The following is a 20,964-nucleotide window of genomic DNA, read 5'->3' on the forward strand; positions in this document are numbered from 1 at the left end:
TACAAAAAATAACAGCATAGATGAAAACATTTAGTTTATTGCAATATACATGATTCATTTATACAAACAATGCAGACTAAGATATACAGCCAATATATGTGAACTAGATGTTGATGTTGGATCCACAGTGCCTGATACCAATTAACGCTTTTTCCAGGTGAATTTCTTACGTGCTCCAGCCTGGCCAGGCTTATTCCTCTCTTTGACTCTGGGGTCAGATGTCAGCAAACCAGCTGAAAGCAACAGATAAAAATGTTAATGTTTAGGAAGATTTCTATTTTAAATACAAATTGGGATATCTTAATCCCCTGCTAGAGGAACGTTTCACACAGCAGGATTAGCATCCTGGACGGGACAGTCAGAAATAAATGTATTTAAGGAAATGACTGAATAATTAGCAGAAGCAGGACAAACCTTGGCCAAAAAATAATTTTTAATTTAATTCTAATTCTGAAAGATCAGCCAAATGTCAAGCCTATTTTTTGACACTGATGCAAAAGCGTGAGATTCCTAGGCTTGTGTTATACATGACTTATAGCTGTGTGTATGTGTGAGCAAGTGTCATTTGTCCTTCTAAAGAATTAACCACTAGAGGGCAGGTTGGAGCTGAGCCATCCCTGGCTGAAAGGTTTCCATGTTAACCTGTGAAATTTCACACCAACTATTTTGGCATGCATTTGTTTGTCAGTATAAAGTGGGGCATGGAGAGTCATGCAGTAGCCCTAATAACTTTTCTTTAAAATCTGACTGTCAAAAACTGCATCTCAAATTACAACCTACGACCTAGAACTTAGTACTAGTACTTTAAATAGGTTTGTCCATCAGAAGTTGTGTAAGGTAGTTGGTAGAAAACTCACAATAAACAATAGATTCAAAAATCTTTGAGAACATTACACAAGCCAGACTTCACACCCTGGCTAAAAAAAATCCCACATGTTCTATCGAAAAAACAACGAGACCTGTAAACATCAACAATTTGAGAGAACTAGCACAAACAAAAAGAAATTACATATTTTATTCTTTAAGAATGGTCAGAAAAACATACCAAGTTTTCACATGCATGTCTGAAGCTAAGACTGCAACTAGAGAGAAAAGAGCAGCATTTATGAGCAGTGTGTGTGTGCGCTTCACCCTCACCTTGTCTCATGTTCTCTACAACTCCATTAGAAACAAAGCTGAGCAATGTTCGGGAGATTGCCAGCCTCAGAGCTCCGGCCTGGGACGAGTGACCGCCGCCCTCTACGCTGGCCTCCACATCAAACCTTCCCAGCATATCCACAAAGTGCAGTGGGAACATCAGCTGTTGTCTACAAGAGACAAATAATATAAATTCTGTCCATTACACACAGTACTGTCAAAAAAGTAGTACAGTCATGAAAGAAGATTAGTCATGTAAAAATCTCATAGGAATACTCAGATTTCTGGATTTTGAAAGGTTCCTCGTTGAGGATAGACCATCTAATCTCACTAGATGATGAAAGCAGGCTTAAGATGGTTAAAGACTTATAATCCTGATGTAATTGTTATTATTATTAAATATATACCATATCTCACTACTCAAAAAACTATCACATGGTCTCTGAATTCTGTACCATTGTTTATTTTGGAGTTAATTGCTACTTGTTCCTAATAGCAATATTTACAAACTAATTTATTTAGTTCTCTTTTCCACAACGTAACCAAAACACGTTACTATTTTCTGATGAGCTTGCTTTCTGTTTTTTTCTTTTTTTTTTTTCCATTTCTGGTTTTTGATCCCTATCAGGGAAGAGTGAAGGCCAACATGTGCTTCCAGTGAGACATGTGACCTGAGACAACCATCCTTTTACCCTTATTTGTTAACTGACCTCTTCCGCATACATAAGCATCTGTGTTTGTTCCCTGAGTAATAAGATCTGAAAGTAAATACACTAAAAGTTCTCTAAAAAATCTTACCATAATTAAACCAGAAAAATATGCACACAAAAAAGAAAAAAACAGTTTCTAAAGTTTGGGCTTATGAACATTAGATCCCTTGCACACAAAGCACTTATTGTAAATGATCTGGGAAAATAGCCTTACTATTTCTGCCTTACTGAAGTTTGTATATATATATATATATATATATATATATATATATATATATATATATATATATATATATATATATATATATATATATAGAGCACATTAGACACAGTTGCTCCCATCTGTTTAAAGAAGGTTAGAGACAAAACACCTTCACCATGGTATAATAGTCATATTCATGCTCTCTAAGCTAAATTAGGGCACTACACTCAAACTATACAGTGGTTTACAAACATATCACAGGGAGAGCTAGATAACTTATTAGTACAGCTAAATCAACATGTTTGTTAGATCATACAGCTGTTAAATTACATCCCTAAATACTTCAAGTTGGCTGTTATTAAGCACCTCGTTAAGAATCCTAATTTAGATCCTAACAAATTATCAAATTACAGACCTATTTCAAACCTTCCGTTTATGCCTGAAATATTATAATATTATTAGTACTGTGCTAGCATAGTACAAGCATAGCACAGAATCTGAATTGACCTCCAGACTGGACTATTGTAATCCATTACTATGTGGTTGTCCTGCATCTTCAATACAGTTGGTCCAAAATGCAGCTGCCAGAGTTCTTACCAGGTCTAGAAAACATGAACGTATAACCCCAAATTTATCATCTCTACACTGGCTACCTGTTAAGTTTAGACTTGATTACAAACTGCTGCTACTTACGTACAAGGCTCTTAATGGTTTATCTCCCATTTAATTAACCAGTCTTCTAACATGCTACAATCCATCATGCTCTTTGAGATCACAAAACTCAGGACTTCTGTTAGTTCCCAGAATATTGACAGTCTTCAGGGTGTAGACACACTTTCCCAGTTCAAATGTAGATTAAAGACATATCTCTTTAATCAGGCGTATGCATAATACTTCCCATAACCTTGTGCTCTTGTATATCTAATTAAATGCATATTATCATCTAGTGTTTGCTAATATTATGAACAGCAGATTTGTTCCATTTCTACAAATATCACTGTGCTTTAATGTATATAGGACAAATAAATGCTTGAAAAAAAAATGTCTTTTTCAAACAAAAGCCTTCTATTCGTATCTATATCCACTGGGAACACAATTTGTTCGATCAGAATAAAATATTGATATTTGCTTACATCCTCACTCCTGACAGTCTTAGGTTGCATTACATGCCATTTGTGTTACTGCCAATAATGTATTCAGTTTAACTAATTTCACCCAGATCACTGTTATAATGAGATATTTCAAGTTTCAAAGAGCTTCTAATGTTGTGTGTGAACCCTGGTTCTCTTACAAGTCTTATCATTCTTTCTCTGAGCGCAAGGTAGAGCAGACTTGTGCTCTAAAGAGTTGCAGTGGGTGATATAGATGAGGTGGGGCTTTGTTATTAGTTCATGAACATTCTCTCCATTTGCATCTACATTGTTTGTCGGCTTCTGGTATGGTGGCAGAAGGAATACTTTGAACTGGAGGTGCCCAGGACTGGAGCTAAGAACCTTGTCACCATACTTGCATTAAAGTGTATTAACACTACATCACTGATGTGATCCACAACTGCACAAGTGTGTACACCAGGTGCTTCTGAGTCATCTATTCTAAAAGGCAGAGCCTTCGGTGTCTCACACTTCCGAGACCAAGAGAACGTCACCCATCCTCTTTAATGGGTTAGGACTGTGTGATAAGAGCAGGCCCACTACTCACTCAGCTGTGTAATTAACCTTCCTCAAAGACGTACAAAAAGAAGAAAAAACACAATAGAATAGTGAAGAGAAAACTGCTGTGTAAGGACATTTCCTTTTAGCGGCTTTGGCTTTAGCATTCTAAGGAGCATAAAAGCTGGAACAGACTAGAGAATGCATATTAAAATGTTTTATCTTGAGACAACTCCATAACATTTTATCACAAAGTACAATGACATGATTCTGCATAAGAATACTTGTGAAAGAACAACGTGTAAAAGAACCAAACACAACAGTGCCTTCTGGAATAGGACAAATAACCATCCACAGCGGAGTGGAGTCGTGTGTAACTACCCTGAAATATTATTATTTTTGATCTGTTCATAGCTACGTTCCCTCACCAGATGTTTTTTTGCCACAGACACAGAGCACGCACAAACAGGGACAGATACAGGGACAGGGACGAATACAGGGACAGGCAGGGACAGACAGACACGGATTGACAGACATAGACGGACAGACACACACAGAGACGAACACAGAGACGAACACAGAGACGAACACAGAGACGAACACAGAGACACATACCTGTCCTGAAGACTCGGGAAATACTGAACATGGTTCCTGCCATTGATTGTGATACAACCAGAGCCCCGATCTCGGAGCGTGACGCTGGCGTTGGATGATTTTCTCCTTCCTGTGGCAGAGTGAAAGGGCAGTGAGAGCGTTTGTGTGTGAGTGAGAGAGAGACACACAGGGAGAGACACAGAGAGCAGCACCTCACTATAATAATGTAATGTTTTAGTGCAGGTGTAAAATTAATGTTAATTTTTTAACTTAAGTGATGGTGAAAATGAATCATGCTGTGTGTGTGCGCATGTGTGTGCACACGTGTGCGTGTACCATTGGCCTGACTGAAGGCCACGCCATCTTCACTGTGCTGTAATGCGGGTATCTCTTGCTTGCTGGACTGAACCTCCAGCTTCCGGCGGAAACGCTGAACAAACTCTTCCTCCATAGAGCAGTAGGGCATGGACAAGAGCCTCTCCATCAACTGCAGGAACCGAGTATACTGCGCGCGTGCGCGCACACACACACACACACACACACACACACACACACACACACACACACACACACACACACAGCAATAGGAAAGAAACAACACATTCCATTAGACTTGACTTGAACTTTTTAAACAGTGCCCTCTTGTGTTATCTTTAGGAAGTGTTTCACCGAAGAGTTTAGAAGACTGTATGATGGATGTTGAGCACTTACATCATGATCAGAGATATTCTCTACCAGTAACTGCTCCAACTCCTCCTTTAATAACCACCGGCTACCGCTCAGAAATCTGAGAACACACACACACACACACACACACACACACACACACACACAAAATGTTAACTCTCAAAGTATAAATGACATCAAACACATTTAACTATACCACCTTTTCCATGTCCCTGTAAGACCAGTACACCCCTGAACCATCAAATCTGGGTACTAAGCAATTTATTTACTTATAATCGTCTCTGTGTAGTGGATGGACTAATCTAATCAGCCAATCAGGTGACAATATTAATACAGATTAAAGACAAGTGTTTCTGATAACGTTCACATCAAACATGAGAATGAAAAAAAAAATTAAGTGTGATTTCCGTGACACTGTGATCGTGCATGGTTGTTGGTACCAAATGGGCAGGTTTGACTATTTTATACCACTCTGGTGTTTATATTGCATGGTATAACAGATCTGTTGATCAGAGAGGACAGAGGAAAATGGACAGATTGGATCGAGCTGTCAGGAAAAATACAGTAACCCATATAATTACTCTTTACATCTGTGGTGAGCAGAAGAAAATCTCAGCATCTCCTCTAAGTGTCCATAATAGTGTGGATGGTTAGTGTAGTGGGTATTGTTAATTGTGTTCCCACTGAATAGCAGCCAGGTAGGAAAACATTACCTTAACCGAAATATCTCTCTTTTTAGTATATATTTCAACCATAAAACACTACACCGAAAGACTCCAACACCCTGACTGTCCATGTTTCACATATATAAAAAATAATGAATACAACCATGATTTAGAAATAGGGTCATAAGAGAATCTTCATGTTTTGGTGCTGAGGTGCCGCCTATGTTGCTTTTACCTCCAGATTGACGTAAGATTCATCTTATTTGAACATCGTCATAATGTTACAGACGTCCTATATCATTAATCTAGCGTTTGGGATCACAGAAAACTTTTTCCCCAAAATGCATTGAGAGTCACTGGTTTACAGAAATGTGTACATATTTAAGTTGGGATGTAAAAAAAAAAGAAAAGAAAATCATAGGAATTGAGAGAATTCAGCCTCAGTGACATCTGGTGGGTTTTTCCAGACCACACGCACAGAGGCTAGAACACATCACAAGTTTAAAAAAAAATCATAGTGTTTCCCCCCCAAAACTGTACATACTGTATATTCAGAAATGTCTGACTGTGGTACTCACATCTGTTTTGTGTCTTGACTAAAAAGTCCTTTACTTCTCAACTTGTCTTGATATTTTTCGATGGCCAACACTTTCCCAAACATATCCTGGAATCAATAAGGATTTCAAAGCGTAAGAAAAGGACGAAACATACTGATTTTTTTATGTTTGATATTTCACAAGGAGGTCAAAATTCAAAAGTGAGACACAGCTGTGGAAAAATGCACTCGTTTATAGAGTTCAAGTGGAAATGGACCCTTTAGCATGTATGAATAAACAAAAAAAATGTATTCGAGAATTTCTTGAAAGGAAAAAAAAATGAATTTTTAAATCCCCCTTTCATTTTAGACAACACACACATACGAACGCCGACACACACATACAGGGATCTCAATTATGAAGGCAGATCCCATCTCGGTCTCTTCAGCCCTGGCTGGATTTAATTGTGTGTGGGGGGAAATTGAATTGGGGAGCACTTGGGCCATAACCCCTTTCTCTCTCTCTCTCTCTCTCTCTCTCTCTCTCTCTCTCTCACACACACACACACACACACACACACACACACAGAGAGAGAGAAAGAGACACAGAGCTTCCCTCCTCCCGGCAGGAGGAGCTGCCATGCAGAGCCGGATGGCGTCCTCGGGCATTCTTGTCTAAATTGGCATCGCGCCCACGAGCCTGGAGTGCCCGTCAGGCGTCATGGCGATGAAGCGAAGCAGGGCAGGGTGCGTGCGTGCGTGTGTGTGTGTGTGTGAGAGAGAGTGCGCGTGTGTGTATGCGCGCACACGCGCATGCAGCTCACGTCGGTCCTTTCCCCTCGGCCGCGCGAGAATTCATTTCCCCCCGCAATTATTCCGCAGCTGTTTGTTTAATTCCATCCTGATAGAGTGCGTCTAATCCACCGGCGCTCGCCAAAAAAGCAAACATCGGGCAAAAACCAATTTTCAGTGCAAAAAAAAGAGAGAGGAGTAATAGAAAAGAATAGACAGAGCGAGCGAGAGAGAGAGAGAGAGAGAGAGAGAGAGAGAGAGAGAGAGAGAGAGAGAATGTAAGATGAGTGGAATGCACATAACACATTTGTAAAAAGTCGGCCATAAAAAGAAGTCGTAGAAATTGAACCAAGAAAAGGAAAATAGGAGTTAGACAAGAATCAAGGCCACTTTCTGGTGTTATGTACGATAACGCACTAGATTTTGTATAAGCTGTGAGATTTTTAATAAATCAGACGAGCACACAATACAGCATCATGTCTACAAGGTGGGTTTTAAAGCAGCAATTGAAGAAATAATACAATTGCAAATAAAACAACATCCAACATCTTTGTGCATTAAAGAGACTTATAATATGGCCAGCAATCCAAGAACAGGGTCAGTGTTTTGTCCAAGTTATTGTGCAAGTGTAAGCCATATAACAATCATGTGGCAAATAGTGAGTACTTTTCATTACACACTAATATGATCATGATCCCATATCGGCAGATATTCGGTCATGTAAACGGTAGAAGACTAACACAGAATCTGAGAGATTATTTAGTGCTGAAACATAAATGAAATAATTAGACTAAAGTCTAGGTGCTGAAATGTAAGAGACAGACAGAGTTACAGGTGCACAGTTACTGCAGACGTCCGTTTTACATACATCCTGTGTTTTGAAAGAAATTAGATTACTGTCTGGACCATACGTTTTTCTAATTCTATATATAAATAATTCTAATTAGATTCATTTAAATTATTGCCAGTCAGATTTTTTTGTTGCAGTTATCCGATTATTACGTGCATGCAAAAATATTGTGTTGTGAATTAACATATTTTTCATTGTAACTTGGTTAAATTTACAGATCATCTTTGTGTACATTTCAGTATATTTTCAATTTTTTCTATATGCTTTGGAAAAAAGGCTTGCTCTGTAAGAGTGTACAGATGCATTACAAATTGGAATTTAAAATGTAAAAAACATAAAAAATGTATGGTGCGCCTGTGTAATTGCGTTTGTGTGCATGTACGTGTGCGTCTGCGTTCTTTCCCTTTCCTTCTTGTCCCAGTAAAATATTGCTCTCTGCTGGCTGGGGAGCTGTACGTTATTTTCTGATTTGACATACCGATTTAAATGAACAGCAGGGGTCTCGGATACTGCCGGGCAAAAGGGGAGAGGCTCGGGGGCTCGGGCAAGTCGAGGACAATGCCACATTAATCAACATGCACACGCAGATCTGCACTGCTATGGCGTCACGTCTTAGCCCAAGGTCGAGTCCGGAGATAAATGGCAGAGGAGAAACGAGAAAGAGGAAGGTGCAGGAGGAACGTGAAAAAAGAAACTTTGAAAAGGATTTAGCTGAGGTGACAAAGAGCTGGTTACAGTGCAGGGATGTCTCTGGGGTTCGTTTCCCAAATCCTCAATGCACAGCTGTACCTCTCTAACACACTAACACACATGCACGTCTGAAATAGCACAAAGCTCAGGCATGCCTAGTGAAGTGTGTTCTGCGTCCTGCTGTAAATGCGATTCAGAGAGGTGAGACGGGAACAAAAAAAAAAAAAAAAGTAAACAAACCTGGCTCCTCTTTTAATATCGCTCTTTCTCTCTCTCTCTCTCTCTCTCTCTCTCTCTCTCTCTCTCTCACACTCATGTATAAGATGTAACATTTGTTTTTCCAATCGTTCCATACAACTCAACCACTTCCGTTCAATTTTTAACAGGTCTATTAAAATAATTGATCTAAAGAGCATGATATTTCAGATAATTGCATTGCACCATTTACCACGGTCTTGATATCATATTGTTCATTTGCCCAGGCCTATAGAAATCTAATCTACAAAAGCCTTCTTAACAAGCATTTACAAAAAAAAATTTCCAAAAAGAAAAAAAGATTCATATTCCCTGTACACATCCTGATGTCCCGTCTACTTCTGTGTGCTTTTCTGTTACCCAAAGCCTATTTAAACATGTTCATTTAAACAACAAACCTGAAGAGAATTCTCTGTCACAAGACAAACTCAAAGCAGAGATCGAGTGAGAGAAAGAAAACAGGGAAAAACACAGAAAGGGACACAGCGACCATTTGAAAAATGTTAAACCAAGTTCTTAACCTTGGTGTCACTGGAAACATGAATGGTCACAGTGCATATTTACTACACTTTATTTCATGTCTATTCTATGAATATTTTATAATGATTATATTAAATAATAATTTACATTATCTGATTATTTGATCAGCCTTATTTCCTAGACTGACTAGTTTTTACACTTGACCACTGCGGTGTTGCATCTAACACCCTGTAATGTTCATCAAAGCCTTTATACTTGACCCTCGGTGCTCACTGCAGTTATTTAAAATGACTACAGTACAAGCTTCTCTCTTTTTTGCATGAGGTAGTCATGGTCATTAGTTAGCAAAATTACAAAATGTGATAGTCATGATACATTATGCGGTGTAGTGATTTGGGTAAGTTTTCAACTCTTAAAACGGGGTCACTGGCCAAAATAATTTGAGCATTCTTAGTCTCTTTATACTGCACATGGACAACACCCAATGTGAGTCAACATTAGGACACTATACTCGCAGGTACAGAGTCTCCTCTTATAGTACCGGAAGGTCAAGGTCAGTTTTGTTTCTGAGGACATTTGAAGTTCAAAAGATGAACGAGATTCATTTCCTGATATTTACCAAATGTGTGTCAAAAAACTTTGGCACCTTTGTTGGCAGATTCTTTGGTGAGCAGACATATAGGTACAATATGTGGTTACATATTCCTAGCTTACAATAACTGCATCAATTCTTTTTTTTATCATGCTTTTCTAGGCTTATATTACAGATTCTTTCAGTTTTCAGCCCCAGTCTCCTCTTTAGGAGATACAATGCTGCTCAGTCGGATTAATGTCTTGGGCTTGACTTGGTCTAAGACCTTCCACGTTTTCCCCACAGACGAAGTCCTTTATTGTTGTGAGCTAGTGGGACTTTTTGCTTTGCTTATTAAGCCACGTCATCCTCGCATGAAGCTAAACTGTTCGGCTAAGACATCCTGGCTAAGTTCTACTAAAAGATTATTTCAGCTAAGTGTGACGTTAACTCATAATATAGAACTAGAGACTTACAATAATGAGAAAACGATCAGAATTGTAAAATACTCATTTGCAACTGTAAGGGAAAAGGCAGTTGTGTGCAAAAAGCTTGCAGCTGAGTGATAATTTGTAATTGCAAGATAAATCTGTTACCTTTTTTTTCCTCAAACATGGCATAAACGAGCTTTCATACGCATTACACACTCTACAGAGGTGCTGATACTGCTATGACAAACTCTAGAAAACATGGCAAATGAAATTGTACTTCAAAATAATATTTAAAAAAAAAAACAATTGAAGCAAAAGTATGTTATGAGTGCTGTCTATTACATAGTGGTTCCTTCATGTTTGTGTGATGAAAAGGTTCAGTCTGTCGGCTCAAAAGCGAGGTTCACGACTTAACATGATAAAGTCAGTGTGAACTGAAAGCAACTGCCACTAGAAACAACTGCGTATCTTTCACACCAGAAAAGCGTTTTCAGGCAAATCCTGTATTGATTCGGTTCAATTCAGTTTTTTTTTTGTATAGTGCTTTTAACAATGCACATTGTCTCGAAGCAGCTTTACAGAACATGAAAGGTTTATGTAAATTTATCCCTATTTATCACTAATGAACAAGCCTGACTCTCTTGGATGGTATGAGGAAGAAACCTTGAGAGAAACCAGACTCAAAATGAAACCCCATCCTCAGTTGAGTGACACCAGAGACAGTGATTAGAAATAATATCCTTTCTACAGCCATATACAGCCCATATGAATTTATTAATTGCTGTATCTTCTGAACCTCTGGCTCCTCTGCCCATGTTTGTAAAAGACTCTGATAGCTTTTAAAATTGACATACGGACAGACCGAGTCAGCGAGATAGACTGACAAAAGCATTAGGTCCGAGATACACACACTATAGAGAAAGACAAAGAGATACAGGAAGGCTGAGACTGAGAGAGAGAGACTGTACTTACATGCATGAGGGAGTAGTAGGCTTGCTTCCCAGTGTAGAAAAGATAGTGGAAAGGGCGTCCGTCCTCGCCCCACTGCACCGCTGCACAAAAACACACAATTTTACACAATTTATAATTAAAGCATTGTGTTAATTTTCAGTTATCACAAAAAACAACAAACAAAAGCTTCATTTACATACCAGCCTGCTTCGGGAAGATCAGATCTGGGTGCTGAAATACAAATATAAATAAAGACAAATGTGAAACTACGCGTGTGTGTGAGAGAGAGAGACTTAGATAGAGTTAGATAAAGAGTTAAACCCTACCTTCATTATAGGTCGAGCTCTCTTTTCAAACAGACCAGAGGGGAAGAGATACGCTATACACCTCTGGAAAGGGAAGAAAAAAAACAAAAACAAAAACCAGGAATTACTATAACCTTACTGTCATTAATTCAATTCCTCGCTACTGTATTTGCACGTTCCCAGTAAAAGACAGCAGAATATCACAACGACAAAAGACAAGAGGCTTATATTGTCACATGAACGACATATAGCTGAGGCAGAACACAGTGAAATGAAACAATGTTCCTTTAGGACCCTGTGCTTGATGTATAACGGCTCAGCCATGATAACTGCATATAGTTGAATATTGCAAATATATTGTGCGATCGATTATCAGTGTCGGGGCAGTTTTAACATCGTTACCCTTCAAATGATAAAAAAAATAAATAATAAAAAAATGGCCATTTGTGAGGAAAAAAAGAAAAACAATGGAGAGAAAAAAAAAGGTGAAAAAGAGCGGGATGAAGTGAGATGACAGCAGATGCAGTGGGAAAGGACACGCAGTCATGCATCACACTGTCAAAATGGGAAAATTAGAGGCAGTGTGGTGAAATGAGCACAAGCAAAAAACAAGAACAAGAAGCAAGCGGGAAGACAGAGGGAGGATGAGAGAAGGGGACGGATGCAAGATGCAGTGACAGATGAAGGCAGCACCTGTTAATACCTTGAAATGCAATATGGTGCAACTCCCTGAGGGAGGTGTAGCCTTATCACACTGTTCTGCAAAACACTGCTGCCTAAACTTCGTACAAGGTGGCCAAACTTTGTCTGATGTTGTGGCAGACTTAACCACAACTCCACGCCCAAGCTCAAACCACCCCTTTTATAGAACTTTGTCAGGGTTGTGCAGTCATTTCAATTATAGACATGATGTAATATATTCCTTTAAGGCTATGGCCAAGATATAATATATAAAAAAAGTGTTACACAGGAAGCAATAACAACAGTTAGTTCCTGTTCCAAAGTGAGCAAGTGTTTCTAATAAATGCTGTCCATTTAGGCAACGCTGAATGGGCAGTTCTTTAGGCTACCCAATCTCCAACAACAGAACCAATAAACTCCACGACTGCAGAAACTCTGAGCAGAAGACAGTATCAGGATGAATCAGGCAGATCCGGAGTGAAGCCACAGCAGTAGAAGTGTGTCCGGATATCAAGTCTTGAGCACACATATTAGTTTTGCGCCGCATAACTCCGCACCGTACTGTACTTCACTCGGCATTTGTGAGCATTTACACGTCCAGAGGCTCCAGAAATTGTTATCCAACGTCTGTGATGTCTTTTGTGTAGACCCCAAGTCCCAAATTTTAACCAAGGTAGTTTATTTTAAATGTAAATTACAGCAACATACTGAGCGACAGTAATACTGTACATGTATGGAATAAAAAAAAATGTATTCCATACATTTTACATTCTCGCTGTAATCATAATAAATGCTGTCACTTGCAAAAACATAAGAATTCAGGCCCATCAATACTTGCCACACAGAATGATGTGTAAACGCAAGGAAAAAAAAATAGAATAGACAGAATAAAGTGAATAGAATAAAGTGTTTTTGTGACTTCACAATCTTTGCACTGGCTCACTGCCACATCTGCTTTCACGGCAGAAGTGGTAGCACAGCTCAGCTATCGCTTAATGGATGTAAACGAGCTGGCGCGAATGTGCAAACGAAATGAAAAGTTCAACAGTGCAGCTCTTGCATGTTGGAACCCATAACCATCAGTGCTGCTTTTAGCACAGTTGTCACTAGTCTTGGCATCACGTTCTGAAGACTTCCACCCCACCTGACGGGTTCAGAAACACAGAGCAAGACCGAAGACACCATGCACGTGTGACGGTGAAGGGAAGGCAGGTGAAGAGAAGGTGAATTACTTCCTGCTGGCACAGCTGTCCCACACCTCTGCTGCGCTCGCAGGAACGTCGTGTCGGCCAGAGTTGGCAACCTGTTCATTGCTCCGCCTCGCTGCCCGGCAGTCCAAGCCATTCCCTGCTCGTCTGGCAGAGGCTTGGTGGGTGTCACTGCCTCTTAGCCACGCTGGCACTGAAGACTCAATTCATTAACGATAGTGGAGGATTGGGGATAAATGCAAATTGGGCACATTTGGTGTGATGAATCAATTATGGTCCAGTGAAAGGACGAGAGAGAAGCATTAAAGTATCTTTGAACATCACTGTCTTCCCGTGACCGCTAGAGAGGCTTCAAATTGGCGTCTTCCCAAAAGCAAAGCTTTAGGCATTATGGCAGGATTGGACCAAGATCCCAAATGAAACCGTAGCTGAGCCGAAACTGATTTCAGAAACTCCTTTATGCCTTTCTGAAGCACCAGGAACATCGGCTAACAGAAATCCACCTCAGACATAATAATCAGTTGTGATATTATTAACAAATTGCTCCATTTTTTGATCACGCTGTGGCTCTGACATCTGGCTGTAACACAAACTATAGGTTTTATTATTTTACCTGTAATATGTTATTTTTCCTATTTAACAGCTCATACATAGAGACTTGTTTGGCAGATGTAGCACAATCGCTGATGATAAACTGATTAAAAAAAAATTTTGCTGTTTAACAAAGTAAAAAAAAAACAGAACTGTCGTTGAAGAGGTAAAGCTTTCTGAGATGTATATGAGATTTATAGAAGGAGCCTCAAGTGTTAGTGCGTTATTCCTTACGTATCCAACATATTCAACTTACTTATCAAAAACTACTTTCAAATTCTATTCTTAAGGCAAGGGGTTCTTAACTATTTCACAAAGTTCCCTCGGCATGCTTTTTTAAACATAATTTAACTACACTACTATATGGAATATTATTTAAACAAGTATATACCGTAATAATTGATCCAAAATGCAGCTGCCCGGCTTGTTTTCAACCTACCAAAGTTCTCGCATACCACCCCGCTGCTGCGATCCCTTCCGGTAGCTGCACGCATCAGATTCAAAACACTGATGCTGGCCTACAAAGCCAAAAATGGATTAGCACCCTCCGATGTACCAGCACTGCTCGACTGGTTCCACCATCTCTCAGGGTAAGAGGCAAGTATGCTACAAGACTCTTCTCTGTTCTGGCACCAAGGTGGTGGAACGAACTTCCCCAGAGGTCCGGACAGCTGAGTCACTGGCTATTTTCAAGCGGCGGTTGAAGACCTACTTATTCAGGAAACACTTCAACTAGCACTTCTTTCCCTATCTTTTGCATAAATAAATAAACAAACAAACAAACCACAACCTTTGACACTTTTTCATTGTTTTAAACTCATGGTATCTTAAGTATGTAACCTAGTGAGTCAGCATTAATGTATTCAATGCTAGAGATTTAAGCACTTATGTACGTCGCTCTGGATAAGGGCGTCTGTCAAATGCTGTTAATGTAAATGTAAATAATTGGGGAATTGACTGAAGTTCCAGAACTTTCCATCCTGAGAACACATTATGGATGATGGCATTAAACCAAGTCCCCACAGCTGCTGATATTGTGTTTCTGGTTAAAATCATGCCTAGCAAAACTGTGAGACATATCAGAATATTTATTAAGCATATACTTACAAAGAGCTCAAATTTACCCAGGACATGAGAACCGGGTTTTGCTCTATACAGCGCTACAGTTTTGTTTATTATTGGTGGCTGTTTAAAAAAAATGATATAATTTGAGATTTTCTGCTAATATACTGCACACAGTAATGCTAATATACTTTTAGCATTACTTAATTTTTTTTATCTAAGCTAACATAGGAATACAGAACTAATGGGAAAACAAGAAATAATTTCGCCCTTCAGGATACAGGACGAATTTCTTCATTTTTTGCCTGAACAGAAACACATTTCAAAGTTTGTTTTAATGAACAGGTCTAGCAAAGTACACAAAGTGGCCTATGATGGGAACGGCTCCAAAAAACCAGAAAGAAACGGCCAAAACGCCTCATTTTATGCAGAGAGGGTTGGCGTCGCCTTCAGCAGATGTACTCCAAAGGCCACTAGCTCTAGCTTTTAACTAATGACAGTTCTGAATGTGACAAAAGCTTGCAATTAGCTTCTGCCATTTTAACCTGTTTAATGCGTTGAGTTGTGCTGTTTGAGAGGAAGAAATCAAGAGACTGGATGAGGTAGGAGTGTGGATTTTCTAAATATTTCCTGCCAGTCACTTCTTAAAGCTTTTTTATATTTTGGTGAAGTACATGCACTTATTTTTATATATACATAGGAGCTAAATTCACTGATCTATGGTTAATAATAAAATATGAACCAAATAAACATTTGCTTTTTATAAATGAATCAGGAGACAAAGAAGCCAAGATCTGGGTTTTTTTGACAGTGGATATTTTATGGCACCGCTATTAATAAGGCAAGATTGGTTGACAATAGTTGGTGCATTGGATGATTACAGAATTTGCCTCATCATGAGGTTGTGACTTATAATCAGGAAAAACTCTGAATACCTACTCAGAAACTCAGGAGCGTCTCCTCAACTCAAATCAACACACACATTTGAATGGCTTATGCTGTATACGCAACTATTTGATTCAACATACAGACATATTAAGCTGTTAAATCTCTAACATTGCTCACTGTCTTGAGAAGGAAATTGAATTCATCATCAGTCATTACAGATAGCTGGCTGGCTGCTAGCAAAAGTAAACATGGAGGCAGTTGTGGTTTTCCAGATCATAGCACTGTGGGTCTGCTACGACTGTGTGAAAATGTAGAGCAGAAGGTACTGCAGACATTTTCAGTGTTACTTTTACATGTTATTGTTGGCTGAATGAAACATGGCACTGGCCTGTGTTTAGCCCATGAGGAGACACAGAAGATTTGTATTTTCTGTTTCTCAGTAACAAACTCCATGTTTTTCTGTCTTGTGTAGGAACCACTGTTCATATCCGTTATAACGCAAGTGATAAGTGAAACTAACTTTTTTTCGCAGATGTTCCACCACATAAAACCTAACAATAGATGGAACACAAGTGTAATGTGTTGTTTATGAATAAATAACCAAGCCAAACTCGCTACCAATCTCACCAACAGACCAACAATTGTATAATCAAATCAGTTACAGTGATGATTCTATAGAACTCGTTCTGGAGAATCTCAGCTGGATGAAGTGACAGACAACCTGAAAACAAAACGCCTCTCCTGTCCACTACAGATGGCAAACTTGTTTTCAATTGTTATTGGAAGAAGAGGAATAAACAACGATTTAGGAAAGTAATCAATTTCAGGGTGGTACCAGTCACATCACACCCCATTGTGTTATACACCTTAAACACATAACACAACATACTGTATAATAAAAAATAGTGTCATTGCTAAATCACAACAAAGTTGCTGCTTATTTCATTTTTTAACCCCCATCCCATATTATACAACTATGTTTTCATTTTAGCCAACATTTCAACTGAGAGCAACTCAGACACTTAACCAGATCCTAAAGCCCTTGGTTTGTTTTCTTCAGAATTGTTTTATTTTATCCTGTGCTGCTTTTTGCATTAATAATACACATTTACACCAAGACGAAGAGTCATAATTATTGCCAAATATTAAAGTCAGACTTAGCAGTAAATTGTGCAGATTACAGATACAGTGTCTGATGTGGTGTAGATCTCACGAACCCAAACTAAAATGCCACTTACCTATATGTCTGATCCAATGTGATGCCTAGATATTATAAGACTCTGCTCATCTGATCAACAAGTGCAAAACCCAAGTTCTTTCAACACAAGGACTATAAATATCTATAGCAGCAATGTGCTTCTTACATCTATGTCCTCCTGCGTGAATGTCTCAGGATCTTCTCCCATCATGTTGGCAAGGTGCCGTTTGCCGATGTTGAACTCATCTATTTGTTTCTTAATGTATTCCTCTGAGAACTTTTTAGGCCCAGCCGCCGCCAGGTTCTTCCTCCATGCAGCTGATGACACACAGATCTGCCTGCTGATTAGCTGCAGAGATAAAAAATAAAAATAAAAAAATGTTAAACGGTAACTTGAAAAGATTGAGAAAGACTGTAATTAGCAAGATATTTGTAATAAATACATGTGGCCATGCACATGTTTCACATAAATAAAAAAAAAGCCAGTGTTACAAAACATGAAATAAATTAAATAAAATAATATCTGCATAGATTTTAAACAATTTTATCATCAAGCACATTTATATTTGCCATGAATGTTGGATTGAATGGATGTTCTTTTCTTTTTTTTAATATTCACTCTGCTTAGGGATTCAATGCTTTCCATTTTCTGAGAAAAATGTATAGATAGCTAGATAGTAAGAAAAAAGGTTGGCTTCTGTTGAAGAGACATGTTTAATCTATTTTAATGGAATACTCCATGTTCCTGTACATCTTGTAGACTACTGTATAGATGATCTAGCCTACTTTAACATATAATGTGATAAAACAAAAAAGCTCATTTCTGATTGCTTGCTCAACACCATGGGGTCTTTGCCCAGATTAAGGCAAGCAGAGGGCTCATGTCACATTGTCACCGACAGAGAAACTCTCAAACGCCTTCTTTCGGACACTACCATCTATCTGCCACAGAAAAGATGATGATACGAACATCACAAGAAGGACAAACCAGCTAACTGTTAGCCACCATTCATTAACATCCATCAGACCAACATGTATATGTATAGCAACCAAAAAACAGGTCTTTCAATTATTTTCCTCTTATAGTGAAATACTGCCCATTTGTTAACAGTCTTACACCCTCTTCTGACCGCCTGTGGCTCCTGACAGTCATCCTGTAGCCAGACTTCTTTTCCACCTGATGTCTGGCCATTATACTGGATGTTTCTACATCAGTGTATAATTTACATTTACCTCCCAATCCAACCTGACACCCTGCATACAATACTGGCTGTGATTTACTATTATAGAAAACTCACAACAGCTCATAAACATCATACTAATAACATTTTTTTAATCCACTGACTCATTATTAATAACAAAAAAAATCCGCACATTGTATTTTTAATATATAAAATATAAAACTATCAAAAATATCTAAGTAAAAACATTAGGTAGATGTATTTACATTTATTTTTTATATATTAACCTTCAGTATCCTTTTGTAATTCCAAAGACTTTACAGCTTTAGTTTGTTACCAAGAGACAGCACAAGGGCATCGCGGGCTGCGTCCAAAACTGTACATTAGGGCACTAAACAGAAGGGCCGAGTACAGCGTCCCTGCGCACTATTCTAGCGCACAACCTAGTGTTGATACACGTGATTTGGGACGTGACCTGTCATTTACAAGCATCGCTGCTAAACCACTACAACACGCGACAAGCCAAAACAGATTTAGCTCGAAAAAATTCACACAAATCATTAGAAGCGCTTTTTACCTGTCGGTTCATGTTTGACGAAGAAATAAACGAAGTCCAGCTACATTTGCCACATTTTGATAAAACTGTCAACACGACTCTACTACTGGACGCGGCCATGTTGGATAACAGGCGCACGCTTTCACCGGAATTAACCGATCGTTTGTGTTTACGTCACTTCCGTTTTTTAATAGTCGTTTTAGTATACTCTTACGTGTACAAGTTTTAGGTCGTATTTTATTTCTAGCACCTGACTGTAGTTTGAATTTGCAATTTAAATGTTAAATTTTATATAATATTTAAATTCAATTTGTCTTACAGTGACGCCTACAATGTTATATCTAATGTTTAATTGTTTCTTTCTGGACATTTATGTTTGTTAAACCTCGGCATTTGTGATTTTTTGTTTTCAGCAATAATTAATATTATTTTTTATTACCAAAAAGTAGCTTTAATCACTTTAACACCCTAATTGCAGCCACAAAACTACAATATTCATAGCCCCATTACTGCAGATGTATGAGCATCATACAATTGTATATGTAGTTTATTTATTTATTTATTTGAATGTGATTGATTTTTCAGTAGGTTGCTTAATTTTCAAATTTATAATGGATGTAACTATATCTAAATGGATAAAAAAAACACTATAAGCTAGTACTTCATGGTGCCACTTTGCATCAAGCTGCATCACACCACCTCACTGTTAATAATTATTTCCTTTAACACCCCATATACCGTGTTTTATTCTTTACATAATAAACATATAATGTTTTCTCTGTTCTTTTTAACCTTTTGAGTCACGGTGTTGTTTGGTGAAGCTCACAATTTAAACTTAATTAATGTAACTGCAAGCTGATTGTAACTTCAGGCTGTATCCAAAGTAAGTTTTAAAAGCAGTTCTGTGTTTCTGTCTAAAATTCTGATTCTCTTCTCTGTTTAGATATTTATAAGCAACAGCAATCTCAAGGCTGTGCTCCATAGGCATGTGCTGTGTTACAGATCAATGCTCTGCCATTACATGTACCACCGTGTTGGAGCTGGAGCTTGTACTGAGACATATTCATCAAGTTGAATGGCTGCTTGCCTCTGGCTCGTGCTAGACCACGTGCAACGCTCGTCAGTGCCATGATGAACTGTGTTTGTGCTCAGACTTTAGCTACAAGCACGTTGTGGCTCTCAAAGACAAATAGACCTGACCTCTGGTCTCTAATTCACTGTAGGGGGTTAAGGGGGCTAGGCATAAATCATACATTAGCTAAGACCGAACTGAGATAACACAGGACAAGCAGGCATGGTGTTTGTATTTTGTGTGGCTCGAGAGAAGTTTCCTTTAGGTCTCTTGGGGAAACTGTGAAACTATACACCTGTGTTGGAGCTGAACATTTCCCAGAAACCGTCCATGTTTGTTTAAAGGTTTAAAAGAATTCTTTTCCATTAAAAAAGAAAAGCAGAAAGAAAGGTGGTTCCAGAGAGTAGAATAAAGTATGAATTTTGCTACTGACTCTTGACTTAATGAAATGAAAAGTAATTATGTGCTTGTGATGTACACAAAAAAAGAGTTAGTACCAGATTACTGAAAGTATGAGTTCTGCTCAATTCACTTTATTTCGTTACACTTCCGTGCCAGTTTGATTTTTAGGATTAAAAATTAGTATTGCAGACGTCTATGGCTTGGTTGTCTTCTCTGAGGATTAATCAGCATTCTCCTTCGCTCAAGGAATTTTGGAAACGTGGGCTCAGTCCAGTAAGCAAGTCATTAATACTTGAAAGGCAAAGGAAGCGTGTCTGTTTGGAGAACATGAGTGGAATGCCAGAATCCGTGGAATGAATTGTGGTTAGCGTTGCCATTTGAGAAGCATTTGAATATTAAAAAAAACGAACGAACAAAGTCAGAGTGAGAGAGATCTGCTGAGCCTTTAGTGGTCGTGGTTCAGAGCTTATTGTAATCACAATTTTCACAGTGCTTTACAGCGATTTCCTAATATCCTTACTGGCTCGTGCCAGGATAAGCGCATCTCACCGTCTCGCCTTAAAGCTGTTATACTACTTAGCTCTGCTGAGTTATGGCCAACACAATCACAATCACAGGGCA

The 20,964-nt window shown here is 38.6% G+C and overlaps 1 protein-coding gene across 1 annotated transcript; it reads right to left on the reverse strand.

Annotated features, from left to right (window-relative positions):
• Window positions 1–17: 17 nt before the first annotated feature.
• On the reverse strand, window positions 18–19,045 carry mrps9 (mitochondrial ribosomal protein S9). Its single transcript, XM_027133405.2, has 11 exons — window positions 18,891–19,045; window positions 17,299–17,481; window positions 11,526–11,588; window positions 11,400–11,430; window positions 11,221–11,300; window positions 6,223–6,308; window positions 5,004–5,079; window positions 4,629–4,797; window positions 4,314–4,422; window positions 1,138–1,307; window positions 18–233 (listed from the first exon to the last, which is right to left on the reverse strand). Exons 1-11 carry the CDS (start codon window positions 18,987–18,989, stop codon window positions 142–144), a joined length of 1,158 nt encoding a protein of 385 aa, XP_026989206.1. The 5' UTR covers window positions 18,990–19,045; the 3' UTR covers window positions 18–141.
• Window positions 19,046–20,964: the final 1,919 nt, after the last annotated feature.

Source organism: Tachysurus fulvidraco, chromosome 5 (genome assembly GCF_022655615.1).
Source record: "Tachysurus fulvidraco isolate hzauxx_2018 chromosome 5, HZAU_PFXX_2.0, whole genome shotgun sequence".
NCBI lineage: Eukaryota > Metazoa > Chordata > Actinopteri > Siluriformes > Bagridae > Tachysurus > Tachysurus fulvidraco.